This window comes from Bos javanicus, chromosome 17 (genome assembly GCF_032452875.1).
Source record: "Bos javanicus breed banteng chromosome 17, ARS-OSU_banteng_1.0, whole genome shotgun sequence".
Lineage (NCBI taxonomy): Eukaryota > Metazoa > Chordata > Mammalia > Artiodactyla > Bovidae > Bos > Bos javanicus.
Window position 1 is genome coordinate 58474208 of NC_083884.1, and position 22990 is coordinate 58497197.

The following is a 22990-nucleotide window of genomic DNA, read 5'->3' on the forward strand; positions in this document are numbered from 1 at the left end:
ACACATACTTACACACTAGACTGACTGAACAGGTCTGGAAGCAAGAATCAACCCAGCAGAAACGATCATCAGTAGTCCTCAGATTGTGGTCTTCTGTCAGTACTTCCCGCAAAAGCAGCCAGGGTTTCTGGAGAAATGGCTGATTCTAGGTCCAGAGGAGGAAATGTAAAAGATGACCCGGAAGCATCTTGGAAGCCTGGAGCCAGATAGCAAGGAAAGTAACAGTATTTCATGTCAGAAGTATTCATGGACAGGAGGCTTCCTTTAGACAAGTAAACAGTGTTTCACGTCAGAAGTGTTCATGGGCCAGTATGAGGAGGCTTCCTTTGGTCAGAGATGTGATGATTCAATCATCCACGTGGACAGTACTAGAATGTGAACTCATAATACTTAACAACAACTAATTGGTCACCTTTGGAGGATGTAACAACCCAAAGTATTGTTTTGGGATCTGATGAAGGTAGTGAGCATTTATTCTGCCTTTTCCTGCATACGCTGCCACTGGGGACCAGATAATGGATGAGGGGAAATTATGGTAAAATATTCTAGGTAGTAATGAAAAGGGATAGTTGAATTAGAATTCACCACTTTAGGGCCTTTGATGAAGGAGTGGACCTGGGCCTTTGAGTAGCAATCACTGCTGACGTCACAGAAAGAGACAGCCGAGGCACGATTGCCTTTCTTACAGAACTCACTACCACCTATGAAGAGTAAATGGAATCTGAATCTGATCAAGCCTCTACATCCAGTTTACAGGAATTTAGAAAACAACATGTTAAGCTACACCACGTGGATGCAGTCAGCAAATTCCAGACTCTGGGAAAATACAGGTCAAACAACCAGGTTTCTTCAACAAATAAAATACAGGGGGAAAAAAAGGTGAAGGGGAAGCCTGTGAATTAAGTGACTTAAAAGGAATCTTACCAGATTGGTCTGGAGTTTTTAGGGATGCATGTTTGTGAAAGCTCTGGAAAAAAGCAAAGTAGTGGTGACTGTAGAGCGAGGATTGTGATCGTTGTCACGGGGTGGGGGTGGGGCAGGGGGAGAGGGCCCATGGAGGGCTTCCAGGGTGTCTTCAAAGTTGTTTCTTGGCCTGACTGGTGGATCCAGGGGTGTTTCCCTTATAGTAATTAAGTTATTTATTTGATTCATGTGATTTTTCTCAATGGCAATATTTTACAACCCAAAGATTAAAAAGCTGGTAAAACCTCTGCTGATTTTCATTTACTCCCTGAAAATTGAAGAGTCCATTATTTATGAAGCCAGGCAGATAAGATAATCATTAACTCCCTGCTACTTCCCACAATCCCTATGTGTATTCGAGAGATCTGGTGGAGAAATTCAGTTGCTCAGCAGTTATTTACTGAGCATCTGCTGTGTCAGACATTCTGGGTGCTGAGGATACAGCAGTCAGCCACACTTAAAAACCTTGCCCTCAGGGAGCTCACACTCGAGTAGAGAAGAGGTGCTGAACAAAGTAAAATATTTATTAGGAAATGAGAAGTGTTCTAGAGAACTGTTAACCAGGGAAGAGGGCGAGGGAGTCGTGGGGGTGGGGCGGGGGGCGGTCCAGTTTTAAACAGAGTGATTGGAGAGAGCCTTACTCAAAGTGACATTTGAATCAAAACCTGAAAGGAGATGAGGGCACAGATTGCAGATCTCCAGGGAAAGGATGTGCTGCTGCTGCTAAGTCGCTTCAGTCGTGTCCGACTCTGTGCGACCCCATAGATAGCAGCCCACCTGGCTCTGCCGTCCCTGGGATTCTCCAGGCAGGGACACTGGAGTGGGTTGCCATTTCCTTCTCCAATGCAGGAAAGTGAAAAGTGAAAGTGAAGTCTCTTCAGTCGTGCCCGACTCTTAGCGACCCCATGGACTGCAGCCCACCAGCCTCCTCTGCCCATGGGATTTTCCAGGCAAGAGTACTGGAGTAGGGTGCCATTGCCTTCAAAGGATGTGCTAGTCAGGAGGAACTGAGTGCCTAAAGGTGAGGGGGCCTAATGTGAGCTCCAGCAGCTGTGATGAAGGGACGGTCAGAAAGCCCCCACGGCCGGTGACTGGACTGAGTGGGGTGGGGGTGATACAGGAACTGAGGGGTCAGATAGGTAACTGGAGCAAGAATGTAAAGGACTGTTCCGGTCATCATGGGCACGTGGATTTTTACTTTGAGCAAGGTGGAAAACCGTTGGAGAATTTGGGGCAAAGTATTTTTGTGCTGACTTCACATGTCAGCTGGAGTCCTCTGGCTACCCTGTTGAACATTGACTATGACTGTTCAAAGCAGAAGCTGCTATGAAACAGATGAAAGAGGATGGTGATTTAGTTGAGTTAGTGAGACATGTTTTATGTTTCTGATACATTTGGATGATAAGACTAATAACTATTGGCAGATGGGTTGAATATGACTGTGAGAAAAAGCAAGGAGTCAAGGATGACTCCAGAGGTTTTGGCCCACCTGGAATGATGGAGTTGCCTCAGTCTGAGATGGCCATGACCCTAGGAAGGGAGAAAGTTAAGGTCTCATCAGATACTGAGGTGGGATATCATTGTAGCAGTTGGATATACAGGTGTGGAGTTGAAAGAAGAAATCCATTCTGGAAAATAAATTGAGGGCTGTTGGTATGGATGGTGTCTGAAGCCATGAGAATGGATGAGACAGCAGCAGCCTGAGGCCCGAGTTGCCCCTGGCAGGTGCCAAGTGGCCAGCAAGCTTCCAGGTGCCTCATGCCTGTCTCCTGAGACTCACCCAATTCCCCTGACTTTGCAGGTTTCTCTTTGATTTCCTGTTAGTATATCTGAAGCCAAATGGGTAACCGTTTCTTGAATTTCAGCACAGCTAATTTAGTGGTAAATTACAAATTCAAAGTCCTAAATTCTGCTGTTTCCATGAGAAGTACTCTACGCTTGTGAGCCAGATGTACTTTTCTTGTTAAGTAGACTCTTAACACAGTATGATTAGTATGACGTAAAGAAATGGATAATGGAAAGTTTTAATATCTTAATTCTTATTGATTTATTGCTAACTTGTTTGTTTTTTTCCAGAAAAGCTTTGACCTGGAAATACTACGCCAAAAAAATCCTTTATTACCTACGACAACAGAAAATTTTAAATAATCTTAAGGCTTTTCTTCAACAGCCTGATGACTATGAATCGTATCTTGAAGGTGAGACTTCAGCACTGATATTGTGATAGTCAGCTAAGTTGCCCTCAAGAGCAGTGGTGGAAAGTGGCCCTGATGAAGAAGCAGTGGAGAAGGAAACTGCACTACATGGGCTTCTGGAGGTTGGGATATATGGTCTGATCACAATATATGGTCTGAGCAAAATGATTGCGTTTAGAGCTAAGATCTGCTCAGAATCTTCAGCTGTCAGCTAAAGAGTGTTTTCTAAAGATGCATTGTCAGTTCAAAGTATGAAGCTGATATTTTAGCTAAGGAGGTTAATTCCCCATTTTTCTAAGTTTTAAAGTCTCATTTCCACATCAGAAACAAATGTGTCCAGTTTTGTCTCCATGCGACCTTGAGCAAATCCCTTAACCCTTCTGGTTGGAGTTTAATGAGGACAAAATGTTCCTGCACGTCAGTGAGTCTTCTCGTCCATAATGAGCAGTGAGTGGAAAGAAGTCCTGTGGACAGGCAAGATGATGGGTAGTACTTTCTGTTCCTGTCCAATTGGACAAGAACACAATGTGACTTCATTTTTTAAAAACGATTTTAAATTCCTAACATATTACCCAGACACTCCCACAGATTATGGTTATGAAATATAAGTGTGACTCTTCATTCACTTTCATTCCCTACTCCCAGTGATATACCCAGTACATTAATTTTTTTTTTTTCCCTTGCTCATAGTCACGTCTCCATTCTATTCCTGGTCTCATGCAGGCCTCCCTACCTCTCCCAGCAGCAGCGTTCTAAGTAATACTTGCTTTCATGGGCATTGCCCTTTCTGGCTCCCAAGTCACCAGCATACAGTGCCGGCCCCATCTGAAACGCAGCCTCGTCTGCACTCCACGTGATACTGCCACGTGGCCAGCTGGCGTCCTTTTTAAAATTGAATCTCTGCCTGCTTTCAGTCCCCTCCTTTATTTGGTCAGGCCTGTCTCCATCACTGTCCAAAATGTGCCATTTGCTCCAGCCAGGCCAGTCTCCTCACTGGCACCCTACGCACAGATACCTGGCTTCACTTCCTCGTGCATGGTATCCCTTTTCTTTAGGATTCCATTCTAAGTCCTACTCGCCCTCCAGGTTCATTCCAGGTTTCATTTGCGTAAAGTTTCTCTGATGGCTGCAGCACTTGCAGATTTTGCTGCCTCCGACCTAACACAGCAGCAGTGGCTGGTAAACCATGTCCATCCTGTTTCCAATGGTCACTGTATTTCTTGGTTCTTTGGCCTTATAATCAAGATATACTCCGCAGTGCCGTGTGCAGGTTCTTGTTGATAGATCTTTTTGGTTGTGCTGCTGCTGCTGCTGCTAAGTCGCCTCAGTCGTGTCTGACTTTGTGCAACCCCATAGACAGCAGCCCACCAGGCTCCCCCGTCCCTGGGATTCTCCAGGCAAGAACACTGGAGTGGGTTGCCATTTCCTTCTCCAATGCATGAAAGTGAAAAGTGAAAGTGAAGTCGCTCAGTCATGTCCAACCTTCAGCGACCCCATGGACTGCAGCCCACCAGGCTCCTCCGTCCATGGGATTTTCCAGGCGAGAGTACTGGAGTGGGTTGCCATTGCCTTCTCCGTTGGTTGTGCTATCCAGAAGCAATTGAAGTGACTGCTTCAGTTCATTAAAATATCTTCAGTGCCCTGGAGTCTTCGCATATGTGTCCTGGAGCTGAGAGTCATCTTCTGTTTATTCCACAGTCAAGAATAACTTGATGAGCTTTATTTATGAAAACAATTACTTCTCTTTCCTCTTTATTTATAATATAAAGTAATATCATTTTTTTAAGTTCAGTCGCTCAGTCCTGTCTGACTCTTTGCGACACCATGGACTACAGCACACCAGGCTTCATTGTTGCTCACCAACTCCTGAATCTTGCTCAGACTCATGTCCATTGAGTCTGGTGACATCCAACCATCTCATCCTCTGTCGTCCCCTTCTCCTCCTGCCCTCAGTCTTTCCCAGCATCAGGGTCTTTTCCACTGAGTCAGTTCTTCACATCAGATGGCCAGAGTATTGGAGCTTCAGCATCAGTCCTTCCAACAAATATTCAGGACTTATTTCCTTTAGTATTGATTGGTTTGATATTCTTGCAGTCCAAGGGACTCTTAAAAGAGTCTTCTCCAACACCTCAGTTCAAAAGCATCAATTCTTCGTCACTCAGCTTTCTTTATGGTCTAACTCTCATATCCATACGTGACTACTGGAAAAACCATGGTTTTGATGGACCTGGCAGCAAAGTAATATCTCTGCTTTTTAATATGCTGTCTAGGTTGGTCATAGCTTTTTTTCCAAGGAGCAAGTGTCTTTTTAATTCCATGGCTGCAGTCACCATCTGCAGTGATTATTTTAAGTAGTTGAGTGAATAGAAGTTGGCTCTAGGATTCTGGTTCTGAGTGGCAGACTAGAATCATCCAATGCCATTGATGAAGTCTAGGAAGCAGCAGTCAGATACAGCGGATCCCAGAGCCATGCAGCAAAAACCTTGTCACGTGGCTGATGGGGGAACTCAGTCCTGAGGAGGCCCAGGAGCCAGGCCTGGGCTGGTGGAAACACCAGAAATGGAGTCCTGGTCACTTGATACCCTGGTCACTTGGGGATCAAGTTTGGGAATCGGGGTCCTGAGCTGGTTTGAGAACACCTTGTGGATTTTAAGGGACTCCACAACTTCCCAAGTGAAAATATCCTGTGACAAAAAAGCAAGTTAGCTCTTTGATTCTAGGGTTAAAAAGTGACCTGAGGCAGTAAAGTAGTGATTTTTGACAGACAGTGTCTCTGGTGTGCTCTGTACAACTTTTTAACTGTGGGTTTCTTGAGTGTAACTTTAATTTCAAACTCCGGTTATCTCCAAAGTCCATTTACTGGCTCACCTTTCAGGGGAATAGTTAGTGGAAATGGCATATCTGACATTGTGGACTTTCAACGATTTTTTTTTTCAAGTCAAAATGTTGTTGTATACTATTGAGTTCTCAGAGTTGTTGGATTTTGAATTATAATTAAGAGGGGGAGAGAAGTAGCCTGAAAAGAGCTCCGTTATGGTATTTATCTCTCTTGGCAGTAGACCGTGGATATATGTGTCAGGGTAAGTCCTTGACCTCTGAGAGAGTTTTGGTATATTGATAATGAAATGTCAGCTCCTTGGTTGTAAGCATGTTGCCCCTTCTCAGTGGATTAGGAGCCAGGCCTGACATCCAGGATAGGAACCATCTGAGGAGTATGGCCCCAGGAGTCTGGGACGAATGACCACTGTTAAGAAAAGGCAAAGGTAAGAACTTATCCATGATTCTTGTTTGTTTCAGGCGCGGTGTATATTGACCAGTACTGCAACCCTCTCTCTGACATCAGTCTCAAGGACATCCAGGCTCAGATTGACAGCATCGTGGAGCTTGTTTGCAAAACCCTCCGGGGCATAAACAGTCGCCACCCCAGCTTGGCCTTCAAGGCAGGTGTGGAATTGCTTTGGATCCAGCTGTATTTGTCAAAGAAAAACCTAGAGTGATTGGTTAGTTTGGAAAATTCTGCAGTGCATTCCTATTATGTCCCCGCAAAGCGATAGATAACACAACCACCTGTTCACCCGCATGATGTCAGAGGCTTCAAACACAGTCTCTTTTCCACCCAGCATTGGCGACACCTGATGAGCCTTCCTAGGATGTTGCCAGTGTCTCACGTCAGGGGTTGTTGGGGACACTCGTCACGGCGTTATTTGTGCTTGTGTCCTCAGAGTAGGTCTCGGTGTTTCAGGCGAATCCTCCATGATCATGGAAATAGAGCTCCAGAGTCAGGTGCTGGATGCCATGAACCACGTTCTATATGACCAGCTGAAATTCAAGGGGAACCGAATGGATTACTACAACGCCTTGAACTTATATATGCACCAGGTAAATGTGGGGGTGAGAGAAAATACCGTTACAATATAGGTAGGTGGAGCTTATCTCTGATGAATCGTACAGTGTTTGAGGGCAAGTACTAGATTTTGTTGGTCTGCCAATGCCTGGTGAAACTCATTTTTTGCCTCTCCTATGAGGGTATTGCTGTGGATTTTATCTTATTCATCACAGAGCACCCTCTTGTCTGAAAACCCTTGAAGTAAATTCCTGGCTAGAAATAGGTACTCCTCTGACTCAGTGTGGTCAGATCGCTTCTTGTGAACAGTAAACAGTGAAACTAAGCAGGTCTCCCTTTTTGCACTGGCCTCCAGGAAGACTGGAAGAAGTAAGTGACAGACTGCGTCATTGATGCTTATTTTTTGTTTTCTCCCTACCTGTCTCTGTTTTTATATCTGTTCTGTTGCTCTGAGACCTGTATTTTCTTTTGTCATGTCTTACACACTTTTCTTTGAAATACCCTTAAGTTCTTCCTAGAAAAAGGAGGGCCTAACCATAGGTCTATAGACTTCTGCTGTGAAGGCCAGACTGACTTCTCTCGACCTGGCTCCTCAAGCCAAATGCCCTCTGTCCTAACTGCTCAGTTCTGCCCTAGTCGTGTGAAGGAAAACGCAAACCATCCAGAAACAAAGGAGTGTGGCTATGTCCCCATAAAACTTTGTATGTGGACCAGGACATGTGAATTTCATATAGTTTTCACATTTTATGAAATGGTGTTTGGTCGACTTATTGTAAACATTAAAAAAACGCTAAAATTCTTATGCAGGCAATCCAAAAACAGCTGGTTGGTCTGATGTGGACTGTAGTCCACAGAGCCCTGATCTAAATAAATAAAGTACTCATCCATTTAAGTCTGAAAACCTATCCTCGCACCTGCTGCACAGTGGGCGCCGACTGGGAAGGCGTGTGGAAGAGGCGAGAAGGTGTAATTCATCTGTGTGAAGCTAAAGCCTGCTTTCTTCTTTAGGTGTTAATCCGCAGAACAGGAATCCCCATCAGCATGTCACTGCTCTACCTGACCATTGCCCGGCAGTTGGGGGTCCCACTGGAGCCTGTCAACTTCCCCAGCCACTTCTTACTAAGGTGGTGCCAAGGTGCAGAAGGGTGAGCCATCTCCGACCCCATGTGATTGTCCTGTGCTGAGAGAAGTGTAACAGCAGAAGTTATCAAGGGGACCAGGGTGGTGAGAGAGCTGGTTTGCTCTTGATTGTATCCAAGTCCATAATCTGCTCAGGGGAGAAGGGCAGTGTGCATTCTTCTACCTTGTTTCTCCCAACGGGAGTGTGAATCTCCAGTTATCTCAAAGAAAACAGTTTACTTTTGAAGGACTAACAGTTCAGGGTCTTGTATGAATCTCAAAGTCTCTTTGTTCAAAGCAAATCAGTGACAAAGAATTCTTAAGATATTTCTTTCCAGTCTTCCATAGAACCTCCCACAGAAGGGAGGTGGGGGTGGAGTGGGGGAGGCAGAGGGAACTGGGCTGGGGAGAGGGAACTGGGAGGCCAGGTTCTTCATTTGCAAAAGCCAATACGCATGTTCTCAGCAGGGGAGCTCCTTCAGGCAAGGTTAGTGGCTGCTTTGCAGACCAGGTTAAAGAGTTCTGTTTTGTTCTCTTTTTTTAAAACCTGGTATCCTATTGGACAGAAAGCTCCTTTACAGCAGTAGTCAAGCTTTTCTGAAAACAGTTCGTCAAATGGGCAGAGATGCCCTCTCTTTAAAAGTGCCCTTTAGAGGGAAAAGAAACAAAGTTATTTGATTACATCCTGTTATTTGAGACTACTTCCTGATGACTGTGGTGGTACCCTTTGCTGAAGTGATGAGCAGAATGAAAGAAAGTAGCGGAGCTTTGAGGTTTGACTGTGTTCAGACCTCAGCTTCCTCTGGGCTTGTTTCTTCTTCTGTGAAATGGGGCTGATGTTTTTCATACAGTGCTTTGGAGGGTTCAGTGAGAGAACCCAAGTGCTTTACACGTGGTGGAATTCTGATGCTGGTCTCTGTGTTTCCACCTCTGGGTTTGGGAAATAAAACACCTCCTTGGTATTCTTCTCCATTCTTTTCTCCCTCCTGTCCTTTATAGAGGTTAGTTTGAAAGTACTTGTTATTTCCATATTCTATGACATGTGTGTGTTTCCTTAAATAAGAAGGACAAGCTTCCTTTGTTTCCCAAATATAATGTTTCTTAAGATGTATTGGATAGTTTCTCTATGGGAGAGTAGGTGCCCATTTTCCATTATTTTAAATGAAAAGAAAAAAATGCTTTTTCAGCCCATTCCCTCTCCCTGAGTAACTCAACCAATTTCCCCAAATATCTAAAACATCCTTAAATGTCTGTATTATTTAGTGGTCCACCAGGGACTTCTGCATGATACAGAGCATTTAAAACACCAGTTACCGTGTTATTGACCGCAGTAACCTACTGCTGGGCACGTTTGTGTGTGCCAGCAGGATCGTGTCTCCTTGTTTAGGCTCCAGTGAATGTACACCGCATTGCAGACGAACAGTGAAGTGGTTTGTTAGCACCCCAAACACCTGGCAGACACTGAGGCTGGGGAACGTCTGGCCTGTGGGGGTGTGCACGCCTGCTGGGCTCTTGGCCTCCATGTCTGCACGGAGACCATAGTGCTTGCTGACTGTGACCGTATCGTGAGTCTTAAAGACTAGGAGGCTGAGACCCGAATGGAGTCCTTCAAAATCGCCCTGGCTCCTCTAAGCCTGAAGCCCACGAGCAGCTTTAGAGTCCGTGGTCAGGCCCCTTGAAGCTCTAGTGTGGCAGCTGGCCCCAGAGCTTCTCTGGACTCACGGATTCACGTGAGGAGATGGTGTGTGTGTCCCTGCTCCATCTTTAATGTCCTTCAAAGGATTTTACTCTTTTCTATAGCCAGCTCTTTGACATCTTAGTTATTCTGGGGCACCTTCACTTTTTTGTTGCTATTGAAAATGGTCATTGTTTAAATGGCACTTTATGTGTTGGTGGTGTACAGGGGCATGGCTGACACTTAAATCTGGGTTGATTGCTTGGCCCCTCTGCTGCATCAGTTATTAGTGATGATATTTGTTAGGTCTTTCAGCCTTTCTGTGCAGATAATCATATTGTCTGAATCATGACATTGTGTCTCTTCTTTTTTTTTCCCCAACTGTTATATGTTTGTGTCTCTTTCGCTTACTCTGCTGGCTAGGTCCTCTTGAACACAGGGAATAGAAACAGTGATAGCAGGCACTCTGCCTTGGGTGTGACTTTACAATTTCACCTCAGACATGATGTTCGGGAGCAGTACCTTTCATTGAGATGATCAAAACTACCTTCTAAAATTGTAATTTCCTCAGAGTTTTACTAATAGGATTTTTATCCCCTCAAATTTCTTTGCTGTGTCTACAGATAGAATCATATGGTTTTGCTCTTGTAGTCTGCATGTGCTGAAGTTTTTTAGCATTCAACCCTCATTTCATTCTTAGGGAACATCTTAACTCTGTCATACAGATTTTGATCATACATCACTGTATTTGATTTGGTCATATTGTATTTAGAATTGTTGCCCATAAATTTGTGTGCATTTGTGTGATTCTCCTAGACTAAAAAGGGATTGAGGAGCATTCCTTATTTCTGGAACATTTATATATGTCTTGCTAAAGCTGGGCTATTGATATGACTCAAGGAAGAAATCTGACAGCTTTCTAGCAGCCCAAGAGAAAGTCTCTTGCATGATTTGCAGTCGGCATAAGATCAAAGTGAAATAGTTGCTCAAAGGAGAAAACACAGCTTTCCCTGAGAGTCCCACCCCAGCCCTTCAGGAATCCTCCTCGGGAAAATGCCATGTAGTTAGAGATACTGCAGTAAGAATTTGCCTCCTAGGACCACCTCCCTGCCTAGCTCTGGTGTTGCCGGCCACCCCCCACCCCCACCCCACCCCGCCACCTCATGTGAGAGCTGGGTTCGTGCAAAGCAGTTCCAAGGGAGGAGCGGGGGTGGAGGCCAGGGACACAGCTCTCCGTGATCCGGAGCAGGTTCTCACCTGAGCTGCCTGAGGGTGTCTGCAGAGCTGAGGCCAGAACCCTTGTGGCTCCAGACTCCTCTAACTTTCATCACAGCCTCGAGGGGCCCAGGCTCCACACATAGTAACTGCTACTCTGTGGAATTTATTGACTGCCTCAGGCATTCCAGAAATACCTCTCAACTGGATTTTGAATAGATCTACCTGGCAGTGAGTTTTAGGGTTACTGTCTCTCAAAACCTATATTAAATGGCACAAATCAGTGCTGTTTCTTAAATAACAGTATATCGCCATCTTACTCCATCAGAGTATGTATAAAGGTCAGCTTTCAGACTTTGGACAAGGCCTTGATATTTTCAGCAGAAATGCAACTGTGTTAACATTCTGTCTCTGAGCTGTTTATTAGGGGGTGTTGACTGGTTCAGCTCCAGCCTGAGTGACAACTCACCACACTGCTGCTCTTTGGGCAGGGCGACCCTGGACATCTTCGACTACATCTACATAGATGCTTTTGGGAAAGGCAAGCAGCTGACAGTGAAAGAGTGCGAATACCTGATCGGCCAGCACGTGACTGCAGCACTGTACGGGGTGGTGAACGTGAAGAAGGTGTTGCAGCGAATGGTGGGAAACCTGTTAAGTCTGGGGAAGCGGTAAGGTTTGCTCGGTTTTCCAGTTCTTTTGTAGCGTGTGCGTCTTTGGAGGCGCAGATCGCTACAGAGAGTTTTGTTTCACGAGCCTGCCTGCCGTACGGAGGAGCACTGGATGCTGCGCAGCACCCTTGGGCCACAGGGGAGGAACCGGTTCCCATGACATAATACTGTCCAGACTTGGATGTGCTCAGTGACCTTTCCTCGAGGTCTTTGCAATGGACTTGGACAAGGGCTCTTTTATAAAAGCTGAAAGCATTCTCCAGTAACAAAAACATTTTAGACTGGCGATTGGAAGAACTGATGCTGATGCAGAAGCTCCAGTACTTTGGCCACCTGGTGCAAAGAGCTGACTCATTGGAAAAGACTGATGATGGGAAAGATTGAGGGCAGGAGAAGGGGCAGCAGAGGATGAGATGATTAGATGGCATCACCAACTCAGTGGACATGAGTTTTGAGCAAACTTTGGGAGATGAAGGATAGGAAAACCTGACCTTCTGCAGTCTGTGGGGTTGCAAAGAGTCGGACACGACTTAGTGACTGAACAACAATACCAATCACTTAGTTAAGGGAACCGGAGAAGGTGATGGCAACCCACTCCAGTACTCTTGCCTGGAAAACCCCATGGATAGAGGAGCCTGATAGGCTGCAGTCCATTGTGTCGCTAAGAGTTGGATGTGACTGAGCGACTTCACTTTCGCTTTTCACTTTCATGCATTGGAGAAGGAAATGGCAACCCTGGATCCAGTGTTCTTGCCTGGAGAATCCCAGGGACGGAGGAGCCTGGTGGGCTGCCATCTATGGGGTCGCACAGATTCGGACACAACTGAAGCAGTCGACTTAGCAGCAGCAGTTAAGGAAACAAGCAAAAATATGAAACAGTCAGGCTTCTGAGTCCAAAGAAAATTGTCTTTCAGGGAAAAAAATGTATACATTGGAGTCATAGTTTTCTGCCTAATGGTAGAATTTTTTTAAAAATAGACTTTAGTCTTCTTAAAAAAAAAAATCAGTTTTAGGGGGACTTCCCATAAAGTCCACTTTTCTAAAGTGGTCCAGTGGTTAAGACTACACCTCCCAATGCAGGTCCCTGGTCAGGGAGTGAAGATCCCATATGCCACACAGCCAAAAACACTAAAACATTAAAAAAAAAAAAAAAGAAGAAGAAGCAATATTGTAACAAATTCAGTAAAGACTTTAAAAATGGTCTGCATCAAAAAAAAAAAAAAAGCAGTTTTAGGTTCACAGCAAAACCTGAGCAAAAAGTCCAGAATATTTCCCCCCTGCCTCCAGACACACACAGCCTCCCTCACGTCAGCATCCCCTCCAGAGGCATTTGTTACCATTGATGAGCCTACCGTCCTTTACATTAGGCTTTGCTCTAGGTGGTGTCCAGTCTGTGGATTTTGACAAATGTGTGGTGACACCTGCCCACCACTGTAGCATCATCCAGAATGGTTTCACTGTCCTGAAAGACCTCCGTGCACCACCTATTCAGAATCCACTTCTAATTTATGTATGGTGCTGTTGAGGTGACTTCCAAGGAAAGCACTTTTACGATTTTAAATTAGTGGGGTACAAAATTTCTGTCTCTTCCTTCTTTTTATTAAGAGCACTGTAACTTTGCTAAACAGAGAGGAAGTATCAGAATCAGGGAACGTGTGGGATTTGTGTCTCATTCGTTTTGAAACCTGGTCTTTGAAAAAGCAGGCCCTAACTCGGAAGCCAGTAGGCTAAAATGAAGTTTTCTCCCTCATAGGGAGGGCATCGACCAGTCCTACCAGCTCCTGAGGGACTCTCTGGACCTGTACTTGGCAATGTACCCCGACCAGGTGCAGCTGCTGCTCCTCCAAGCCAGGCTTTACTTCCACCTGGGCATCTGGCCAGAGAAGGTAATTATTTTATCTTGATGCTCTCCCCTTGCCATAGAGAGGGAAATCTTAATTGAAAGGCGGCACTGACCGGTTTATCCTTGGATTAACCTGGGGGATAAACACAGATTTATTCAAAGTGTCACAGTTTTGACCCATCGACTGAATTTTTTGTCTCCTTTTATTCTCCTGAAAATTGGCTATCCTGCCAGGAGTTGCCCATTCTCTTTGTGATCAGCACCTTAAACTCCCAGAACTACAAGGCCTCTGCCCTACCACTCACCCACTGGTGGCCCAAAGATGTCTTTTCCCCCAAGTCCCCCTTCTCAAGGGGGAGCAGAAGTTTGAAATGTTCATCCTTCAGCTGTGCTGTTAGAGACTAAACCGACCTGGAGATGTAGGAAAAGGAGATCTCAGATTTGCTCAGGTCTAGCTGCTGGGTGCAAGAAGGATGGTGCACACCTTTGGAAGCTGTTGGGTTTTGATACCATTCCATGTGGATCTTGCAGGCTGGTGACGCCCCCTTTGGCCAGCAGAAAGCCCTGTCAGCGCTTCCTGACCATGTTTGAGGTCAGCCCTGCTCCTGGCAAGCTGTGGGTGCAGCCCATGTGGCTTCCAGCCGCACTGCATGTGCTGGGGCAGCTGCTCACTCCTGTCCTGCCCTTGCATGTCCTGAGAATATGTTCATAGTCCACTTTGTTTGGACAGCCTGGTGAGAGAATTGACCTCTGAGCTCTCTCAGGATCAACATCAAGAAATCGTCAGCCCTGTCACTGGAGAGTGGGGAAGCCTTCTCTAAGAAAGGAAATAGTCTCAGTGACTCAGCGCAGCTTAGATCTATGGCGTCTCATCTATTCACAGCATCACACATCTGCCGGAGTTCTGGGAAAGGACGCGGCAATAGGAAGTCCCGGGCTCCTGTCTTAAGGTGTTGCCTCCAGCCCAGACAGCACCGTCTTCCCAGGACCCCCATGGGACCCAGTAGAGGAAAATGAGACTCCCCCCAAGTCACCACCTGCCTCTCAGCACCTTGTTGTCCAGAAATGAACAGTTGATTTTTATCTTTTTACTTTATTTTTGATACCAGTATACACATAACTAATTCCTGTCACTTTTTACTGTATGTTGGTTAAGGAATTTCATGATAGTTTGTGAGACTCAGAGATGCTTTCAAAGTGTGGTTCCTCCCAAGTAGATTCTGTACTGAAAACACAGCTCAGCCTTAGGAGGAGAGGGGTCGATGTCCCCTCTGTGAGGAGCGCCTGCTGAAGCGCTGGCGTCCTTCCTTTTAATGCTGGGCTCCGTTGAGGGCTCCTCTACCATTTCCAGGGAGTTTCCTCGGCCTCCTCCTCAGATGGCCAAGATTGCCTTCCTGCCAAGCAGACGTCACTGGAGCAAGTTCCAAAAACTGTCTCACACAGAACATTTTTCTCCGTGACGTGGGCTGCCGGGACCCCCCCCCCACTGCCCCCTCCCCTCCGCATCTGAGATCAGGAGGGGAAAGTGGCCATTTCCCTTCCCACAGCTCACCTTCCCAGCTCCGTGAACTGTACTCCAGCTGCAGCAAGAAAGGAGGGCTAGGCCCCCAGTAAGGAAGACCCCCAGGGGTGCAGAGCAATTAGAAGAGGGTCTGCTCCAGAGGAGGGTTTGAGGTGCCCCTGGAAGGCCCGGGAAAGGATTTCAGAGCAAGGAGTAGGTTCCTCCAGGGCTGGGGGGGATGACAGCTAGAGAGCTCAGGCTGCATGCCTCCAACACCTGCCAGCCCCTCGGGGTGGATACAAGCTTTTTTGCCCTTTTGTAAATAATGAAACAGGCATTGAGAGAAGTTTAGTGACCTGTCAGGGGTTCCTACAGGAGCTGATGGCACCAGGCATTCAGATTCCAAGCCCACCCACACACTTCACCCCTGTGGACCGGGTCAGGCGAGATGGTCTCTAAAGAAGCCAACAGATGGGCACTTTCCACTTCCTGCTGCCAAATCAGCATCCTTGTGATCCAGTTATTCCTGCCTCCATTCTCCACATTTCAGTGGAAAAGAAGCCCCTCGGTTTCCCAAGGCGCACACCCCCAGGCTCTGGGTCCAGCCTGCTGCCTGTCCAGGGACTGCTAAGTCTTTTGTTTCTTTTCCTGGATCTGCAGGTCCCTGTCTCTACTTCTGTTGTCAGCATTAAACACACTCAGGTCTCTCTTCATCTTTGAAAAAAGAAAAGACAAAGCCTCCCATGGCAGCCCTCTGCTTTGCCCCGTGGCTCCACCTTATCTGCTCCCCGCCTGGCCAGGGTCCTAGGGCCGACCTCCCCCTTGCCTCCTCCGGCTGCTCAGAACCCAGGGCTCTGTTCCCACCCCTCCTCCACGTGAACTGGAAGTCCGTGACCCCTCTTGTTAAAACTTTTCTCCTTGTTGCCAAATGCAGTGGATACTTGTCTTTCCTTATCTCTCTTGATCATGGAGGCCACTTCCCCACCACTCAGAACCTCTGTTCTTTTGACTCTAGTTCCTGTCATCCTGCTCTCTGTTAAAGGCTCCACAATGCGGGGTGGGGGGAGCAGTTTCTAGACTTCCTTCTGCTGTTCCCCTCGGCGATCATACCTGCTGTCCAGTCCTCCGCTCCCCTCTGTAGGCCGATGGCTCCTGAATCCCTGCCTGGACCCTGGGCTCCACACCAGCAGGCGTCCACCACACATCTGCCGGCAGCTGTGTCCCCTCTGTGACCACATAGGCTGCCTGCGCGGTCTCCTTCCTTCTCTTAGACCCCTTGAACGCATTTTAAGCACTGGAGTCAGAGTAACCGTAACCATATGTCACTCATGTCCCTTCCCTGCTCGGGACCCTCTGAGTGGCTCCCTCCTTGGCTGCAAGGTCAGGCTCCCACTCTCTGCCGAGGCCTGCCGGGTTCTTGGTGGCCCGGCTCCACCAGGCTGTGCTTCCTCACGTCCACTCTGCACTGCCTGGGCTGCGTTGTCCTCCCACCCCCGTGCTCTTGGTTCCTCCTCTGCACACGCTGAAGCTCTGCCTGGAGCTTCCTTCCTGTCCCTCAGCTCTGTGGCTCACGCCTGCTGAGACAAAATGTCAGCTTAGCTCTCGCCTCTGAACCCCCTCCCAGCTCTCCACGCTGTGCCTTGTGCTCGCCCTTCCACATGCTCGTGCAGGGTGTCTGAAGCTGCCTGTTTCCCCAAGCTTCCCCACTAGATGGTGCTCTTTAAGGACCGGGACCATCTGTTTTGTTCTTTTTTTTATTTGTCCCGGGTCTTACTTACAGCACACGAGACCTCCAGTCTTTGTTGTGGCAGGAGGGATCTTTAGTTGCAGCATGTGAACTCTTAACTGGGACGTGTGGGATCTAGGTCTCTGACCAGGGGTCAACAGAAGCCCCCTGCATTGGCAGCACAGAGTCTTAAGCCCCTGGACCACCAGGGACGTCCTTGTTTTGTTCCTTACTGTAGCTATTCCCCTGGCTCTCAACACAATTCCTCCCACCCAGTAGGTACTCACAGAAGTTTTATTTGAATGAATAAGAAATGACGGAATTCGTTAGCCTGGACATTAGCTGGAGATGTCGTGGTGGCCCACCGTCAGCAAAGGCCTTCGGGACGCCCTGGGCACGTCTTACGGCACCTTCTCCATTTCTGGCCTCCCCCGTCACCCCATCATCCCCCCTCCCACCAAGGGAAGGACGTAATCATCCCTGAACCTTATCTCCTCCTCTGACACTCTGAGTTCAAGACTTCCTTTGTGCTTTGAAGATTCCAAGTTAACATTTCTTTCACTTATCTGGTAGGAAGGGGCTGCCAGGAAGGAGAGGAAGCCTGTGTCTACAGAAAACTTGTCAGAAGTAATTAGTTGGAACTGCAGAGGGGAACACAAGGAGCCTACTGTGAAACCCGATGCTTTTAGCTACAAGGCGCAACTGTTGCTAGTGCCCCTGCGTGACGAGGCCACTGCGGGGGCGGCAGGTGGATGGCTGGGCTCCGAGCTGGCTCTGCTACTGGGGGTCGTGCCATTCTGTCCACCTGATCCGTGTTTGAGAATTTTCCTAACAGTTAATCACAATCCTCTTCTTTCTGGTTTGGTGTGAAGGCGACTGCTGCAGCCCCAGGTCCACGTTTTCACTGCATGTCTCCATAACCCTGTGACCTCAGGCACCTTGCTTAACTTCTCTAAGCCTGGTTCAAAAGACCTGTGACAGGCTTGGCACAGTGAACCAGCAGGAGAAGAATATTCAGGAAATGCTGAGATCCTGCAAATCTCATTCTGGAAGACAAGATTGGGTTTTAAAATAATACCTTGCGTTGCAGAAAACTGCAGTTTTCACAGCACTTATACAGGCTCACGATGTGTCAGGAAATAGGGGAGTTTTTAATCATTATTTGATAAGTAGATTAATTCAAAGACAAAAGCAGTTGAGTTTGGCAGATTTGGGGCCAGAATCCCGTGTCAATAAATAGGAAGAGATCCTTTTCTAAAACAAACACGTCAGAGACCCTCATCTGACAGCTGAGACAGTAGGCGCTTGGTAATTGCTCACGTGAGTCAGCTTTCCTTGAACTTGTATTTTTCCATAGCGGCACTGGGTGCCGTAAAGAGAATAGAACCTCAGGTTCAGGCAGTTCTGCTCCACCAGCTCGTCACGTAACTTCCGAGGAGAGGGCTTTCTCCCTGTTCTGAACACTAAAGTCCACTGAGGGTTAACGTACTTGGCACGACAGTAGGCTCTCCGAGCCTTGGACCTACACGTCTTTCTTCTTACGTAGAGCATCGTAAACGTGCTATGCTGACGCACGTCCATCTCCCCTTGCCCTCTCTGTGACCCCTCCCCTCTCCTGCAGCCCCGAGGCCACTCTGCACTCAGCCTTTCCATCTTGATTGAAGCAACTTCGCATTTCATTTTCCAGTTCATGAGCAGCAGGTTGAAAAGGTTTCCTTTCTGTGTATAAGACGTCGAGTCCCCACTTCCCAGGAATGTGCGGACCTGTTAGGCTTCACCCAGCCCCAGTGCACTCACGGACGGCAGCCCTGGCCTCCCCGTCCCGTGTGGGCTCCAGTGCCTTGTGTATCTAAATAGAGTTCCTCCCACTCAGACTGGTTGGACTCAGATGCCAGGGTCAGCCCCCAGCACATGAAGCGACTCTGGGTGTACTTGGCACCAGTGGGGAGAGACCCCCGTGGGTCACAGAGACGCAGGCTATTAGCCCAGCCCACCTTGCCGTCTTTCATCAGGTTATGCAGGTTTAAATCTATCGCCAGGAAACCGAAAAGGCCTAAATGAAAATATTATCTCCTAGTCTTTCTGTCTTGTCTTGAAGGTGCTTGACATCCTCCAGCACATCCAGACCCTAGACCCGGGGCAGCACGGGGCGGTGGGTTACCTGGTGCAGCACACACTGGAGCACATTGAGCGGAAAAAGGAGGAGGTGGGGGTGGAGGTCAAGCTTCGCTCCCACGAGAAGCACAGGGACGTCTGCTACTCCATTGGGCTCATTATGAAGCACAAGAGGTGAGTGCTCTTGGCGCCTGCTCCCACCCAGTGTGGCTGCCGAGGACACAGCGCCATGAGCGGCGGGGACCTGACCCGGTGCAGCAGAGACCAAGGCCCATCGCAGCAAGGACCGAAGACCAAACCGTGTATCTAACCTTTTTGTTTGTTAAGAAGCACCTGGCTTTCCTAACTGGGAGCTCTTCTAACAATTGTAGTGTCCCAGCTCTGGGGAGTGGAAGCCCTGCCGGCCGGATGCTTCCCCTTCTTGTCAGCCTCTCTGTCCCGCCGTCTCACTCTCCTTGGATCCGAGTTCGGTAGGGACTTACCCAGTGGGTCCTATGGCTGGTGGATGAGGCACAGTTAACCTGCCCCCCAGAGCACCTGTGCTGATTCGCATCCCGCCAGCAGGCCAGGCGCTGAGGCTTGAGCCTCGCCACCTTGTGGCAGTGCCAGCCCTTGAACAGTGTGCTTCTGTAGTAAGTGGTAAATGGCATTTCGTTGCGGTTTTAATTTTCATTTTCCTGGTTGCCACGCAGATCGAGGTGGTTTTCCTGTGTTAACTGGCCTTTTAAGTTTCCTTTGATTAAGTGCCTCTTCGGGCATTTTGCGTGTTTTTCAATTGAGTTGTTAGTCTTACTGATTTGCAGTTTCTTTATTCTGTGTATTAGTCTCTGTGGGCGGATAAATTGCAAATGTCTCCTCAGTTTTTGGCTAGGATTTTCCATTCTTTTACTGGATTCTTTTTTTTTTTTTTTTTTTTTCAACTTTGTTGTGAGATTTTCAAGTGTATGTGAGAGTAGAGAGAGGAGTGTAATGAACCAAGTGATGTTCCCGTGTCCAGCTTCAAAGGCTATCATTATGAGGTCAGTCTACATTTCCCCTCCACCCCCTGACTCTCCCCCTCCCCCTGGAGCAAATACCAGAGGTCATTTCATCTGTAGCTATTTTAGTAGCACTAAAAAGGTAAGAGCTCTTTCTTTTCAAAAGAGTGTTTACCATTCCATTGTCATAACTCAGAAAAAAATCAACAGTTTGTTAACCTCATCAAAAATCTAGTGAGACTTCAGTGTTTCCCCAATTGTACTACTCTCTGAGCAAACTCTGGAAGACAGTGAAGGACAGGGAAACCTGGCTTGCTGCAGTCTGTGGGGTCACAAAGAGTCGGACTAACAGCAGCAGCAACAAGATGGAGTGAGCTTGTCAATAAGAGGGGCTCATAAAGAGGTCAGGAGTGAAATTGACTCAGCGTAGAGTGAAGGCGGGTGGATCTGTAAGAACCCAAGCCTCGGAGAAGCCAAGCCATCGCCTCTGTTCTGCTCTCCCGCGACAGGAAGCTGACGTGTGGCTGCTCTTGTGTTGATTAGGTACGGCTATAACTGTGTCATCTACGGCTGGGACCCCACCTGTATGATGGGACACGAGTGGATCCGAAACATGAACGTCCACAGCCTGCCTCACGGCCACCATCAGCCCTTTTACAACGTCCTGGTGGAGGACGGGTCCTGTCGATACGCCGCCCAGGGTGAGTGGCGGGCTCTGTCTGTACCTCAGGCACACGTCTGAGCACTCGGATGCTGCGGGCAGAGGTGGTCAGTTTGAGAGTCGGCAGTTGTCACACGGCCATCAACCTTATCAGGGCTGATAGTCAGCTAAACGTAGGTGGGTATGTATTTTTGCGGCCATATCAACAGGTTGGGGTCTTCCCCCCTAGTCACCACCACACCCCTGTTCCAAGCTGTTGCCCATTTCTGTTCTGATTGGTCGTTGCCTCTACCAGTCCTAGTTCCTGAAAGTCCTGTTTGTTAGCCACTGCCTTTGGCTCACTCCAGGCAAGGAGGGTCAGTTTTTGCCCTGCTCATACTGCCTACCTGAACTAGAGGGCACGGAATGGGCTCTGTTGGGGGAGCCGCCCTGGCACCCTGAAACTGGCAGCCAGTTAAGTTGTGCTTGGGAGAGCTACACCCCCAGTGGCCATCGTGGGAACTGCAGGTCACAGCTCTAGCTCTGAGAGCAGCTGGGAGTCAGCAGGTAGGTGCTCCCTAGGTGTTAGGGGCCACTGCCAGCCCTGACAGGTGCTCACCCAGGGCCCTCGTTGTCTTAGTCCTCTCCGTTTAATGGGATGAATTTATTGAATGCCTGCCTGTCAAGGCATCCACATTGTTCATTTTATTCATAAAAACATGAATGCTTTGCAGTGTTGCTCTGTGACAGCAGCCTTCTGATGTGTATTAACTTCTCTGAGAACTCTAAATCGCTCTCATCGTCATCGTCATGTGCATTTGATACACTAGGAAAGTGAAGCACGTAGAGATGTGTAAATTTTACAGAGTACGAACACAGACAGCTTGGCAAAGAGCCTTCACCCTAACCTTCATGCTGAACCTTTTTGCGTCTCACCTAAAACATAAGGCTTGACCTAAGTCAGTATTATGTTCTGGTAAATCCAGTAATAGAAATGTTGGATGTATAAAAATCTCAGAAGTGCCAACAAGACTAGAAAAGGGCTCATGTTAATTACTATTAATTCATCAGAATATGAGAGAGGATCTTATAAAAGAGAACTTCCCTTTATTGAGACCAGAGGTCACCTAACCTCCATCAGCACAAGGGGAGTTATGAGAGGGGTTGGCGTGTACTCCATGTCAGACGGAGATACTGACTGATTTTATTTAATGTAAGAAGCTGTGTCAGAAAAAAATCCTACAAATTTTAGCAATCAAGTTATTTGGGAATTGCTGAATGATTCGTGGACGGTTTGCACCCCCACCGATCACTCTGCGCATTTCACACTGCACGTCTTGGAGCGCGTCACGAGAACAGAGGAGACTGTCAGCTCTGGGGGCCAGTGTCTGCGCCCGCACCTTATCCAGTCGTTGCCCATTACATGGGGTTGATATGAAGACTTGTAGTATCTGATATTTGGGTGTCTAGAAACAGCCATATTAACTTTAAAACGGGCTTTATAGAGTAGGTAAAGCTGGGTATTTGGTTTCAAGGTGTTCTGAATTTGTCCAGTGTCCCTACGATTCAGGAACGCATCCTAATTGTATCTGAGGCCAGCATGCGCTGTAAAGGTTCACTGCAAGAATACTGGAATGACATTGTTTTATAAATGTAGTATCTGCTTATCAGTTTCACACTCTAAAACTGAGATTGAAGCATCATGGGTAAAGGTAGCAAATAGCCCTTTTTAAGTTTTAAATGCTGGGACTTAGGAAGTTCTTAGGACTGAGCATGGGTATCACCCTGTGATGGCTGCTAGTGGTTTGTCGGCCCGAGGTCCGCATTTCCCCAGCACGTGTGTGCCCGGGGGTGCTGGGCTCTGGGGTTCAGCGCTGAAGAAGAGCTCTGTTGTAGCCCCCGGAAGCCGGCCCGCCCTGCCCTGGGGGGCCCTCTCCTCAGGGTTCTTCCCAGGCCTGGCCTTCACTCCTATGGCCTCCTTAATGGTTGTGTTTGGTTTTTATGTCTCTGTTCTCTCTTGGTAAAAACAGTTCCTCAATCCTCATCTTTTCCCCGCTTTTCACAAGACTTTGACTTTTTTGAAAAGTCTGGACCAGTTGGCTTATGAATTGTCTTAACAGTCTGGATTTGTCTCACTTTCTTTGTATTATCATCTGTAAACCAGAAGTTAGTCTCAGGTTGTATTAGATGGAGTCGGGGTTTTTGGCTGGCAAGCTTGCTCTCGGGTGCTGTGTGGTTCACGTTGCGTCTCGTCCAGAGGCCGTGGGGTTCCATGTCCACTATCAGGGAGGCGGGGTTTGGTCACTTGGCCAAGACAGCAACACCCTGTAAGGGATAGTGTTCCATCTGCAGTTAACAAGAAATCCATGAGGTCAAACTGTGACCCAATCCTGGGTATAACCTGTTCCCCAGTGATGACCTTTGTCCTTACGTTTGTTTTAGCTCCTGTTGGCTCTTCCTGCCTAAATCATGATATGAAAGTTGCAAAATGGTGATTTTCTGCTGC

The 22990-nt window shown here is 47.6% G+C and overlaps 1 protein-coding gene and 1 long non-coding RNA gene across 5 annotated transcripts in view; one reads left to right on the forward strand and one right to left on the reverse strand.

Annotated features, from left to right (window-relative positions):
• The window catches only part of FBXO21 (F-box protein 21), a 39052-nt gene that overhangs the window by 7455 nt on the left and 8607 nt on the right, over positions 1–22990 (forward strand). Inside the window, exons 4-12 of one of the 4 annotated variants that reach the window (XM_061384886.1) lie at positions 3040–3161; positions 6456–6602; positions 6901–7037; positions 8011–8147; positions 11503–11682; positions 13436–13568; positions 18830–19041; positions 19800–19886; positions 20388–20545. In XM_061384886.1, coding sequence (XP_061240870.1) covers positions 3040–3161; positions 6456–6602; positions 6901–7037; positions 8011–8147; positions 11503–11682; positions 13436–13568; positions 18830–19041; positions 19800–19886; positions 20388–20545 — 1313 coding nt within the window. The remainder of the gene's footprint in view (positions 1–3039; positions 3162–6455; positions 6603–6900; positions 7038–8010; positions 8148–11502; positions 11683–13435; positions 13569–18829; positions 19042–19799; positions 19887–20387; positions 20546–22990) is intronic. The other 3 variants (XM_061384887.1, XM_061384889.1, XM_061384888.1) reach the window with 3 other exon arrangements.
• On the reverse strand, positions 11409–17643 carry LOC133228869 (uncharacterized). Its single transcript, XR_009730391.1, has 2 exons — positions 16137–17643; positions 11409–15740 (listed from the first exon to the last, which is right to left on the reverse strand). It is a non-coding gene; the product is annotated as an uncharacterized LOC133228869 (long non-coding RNA).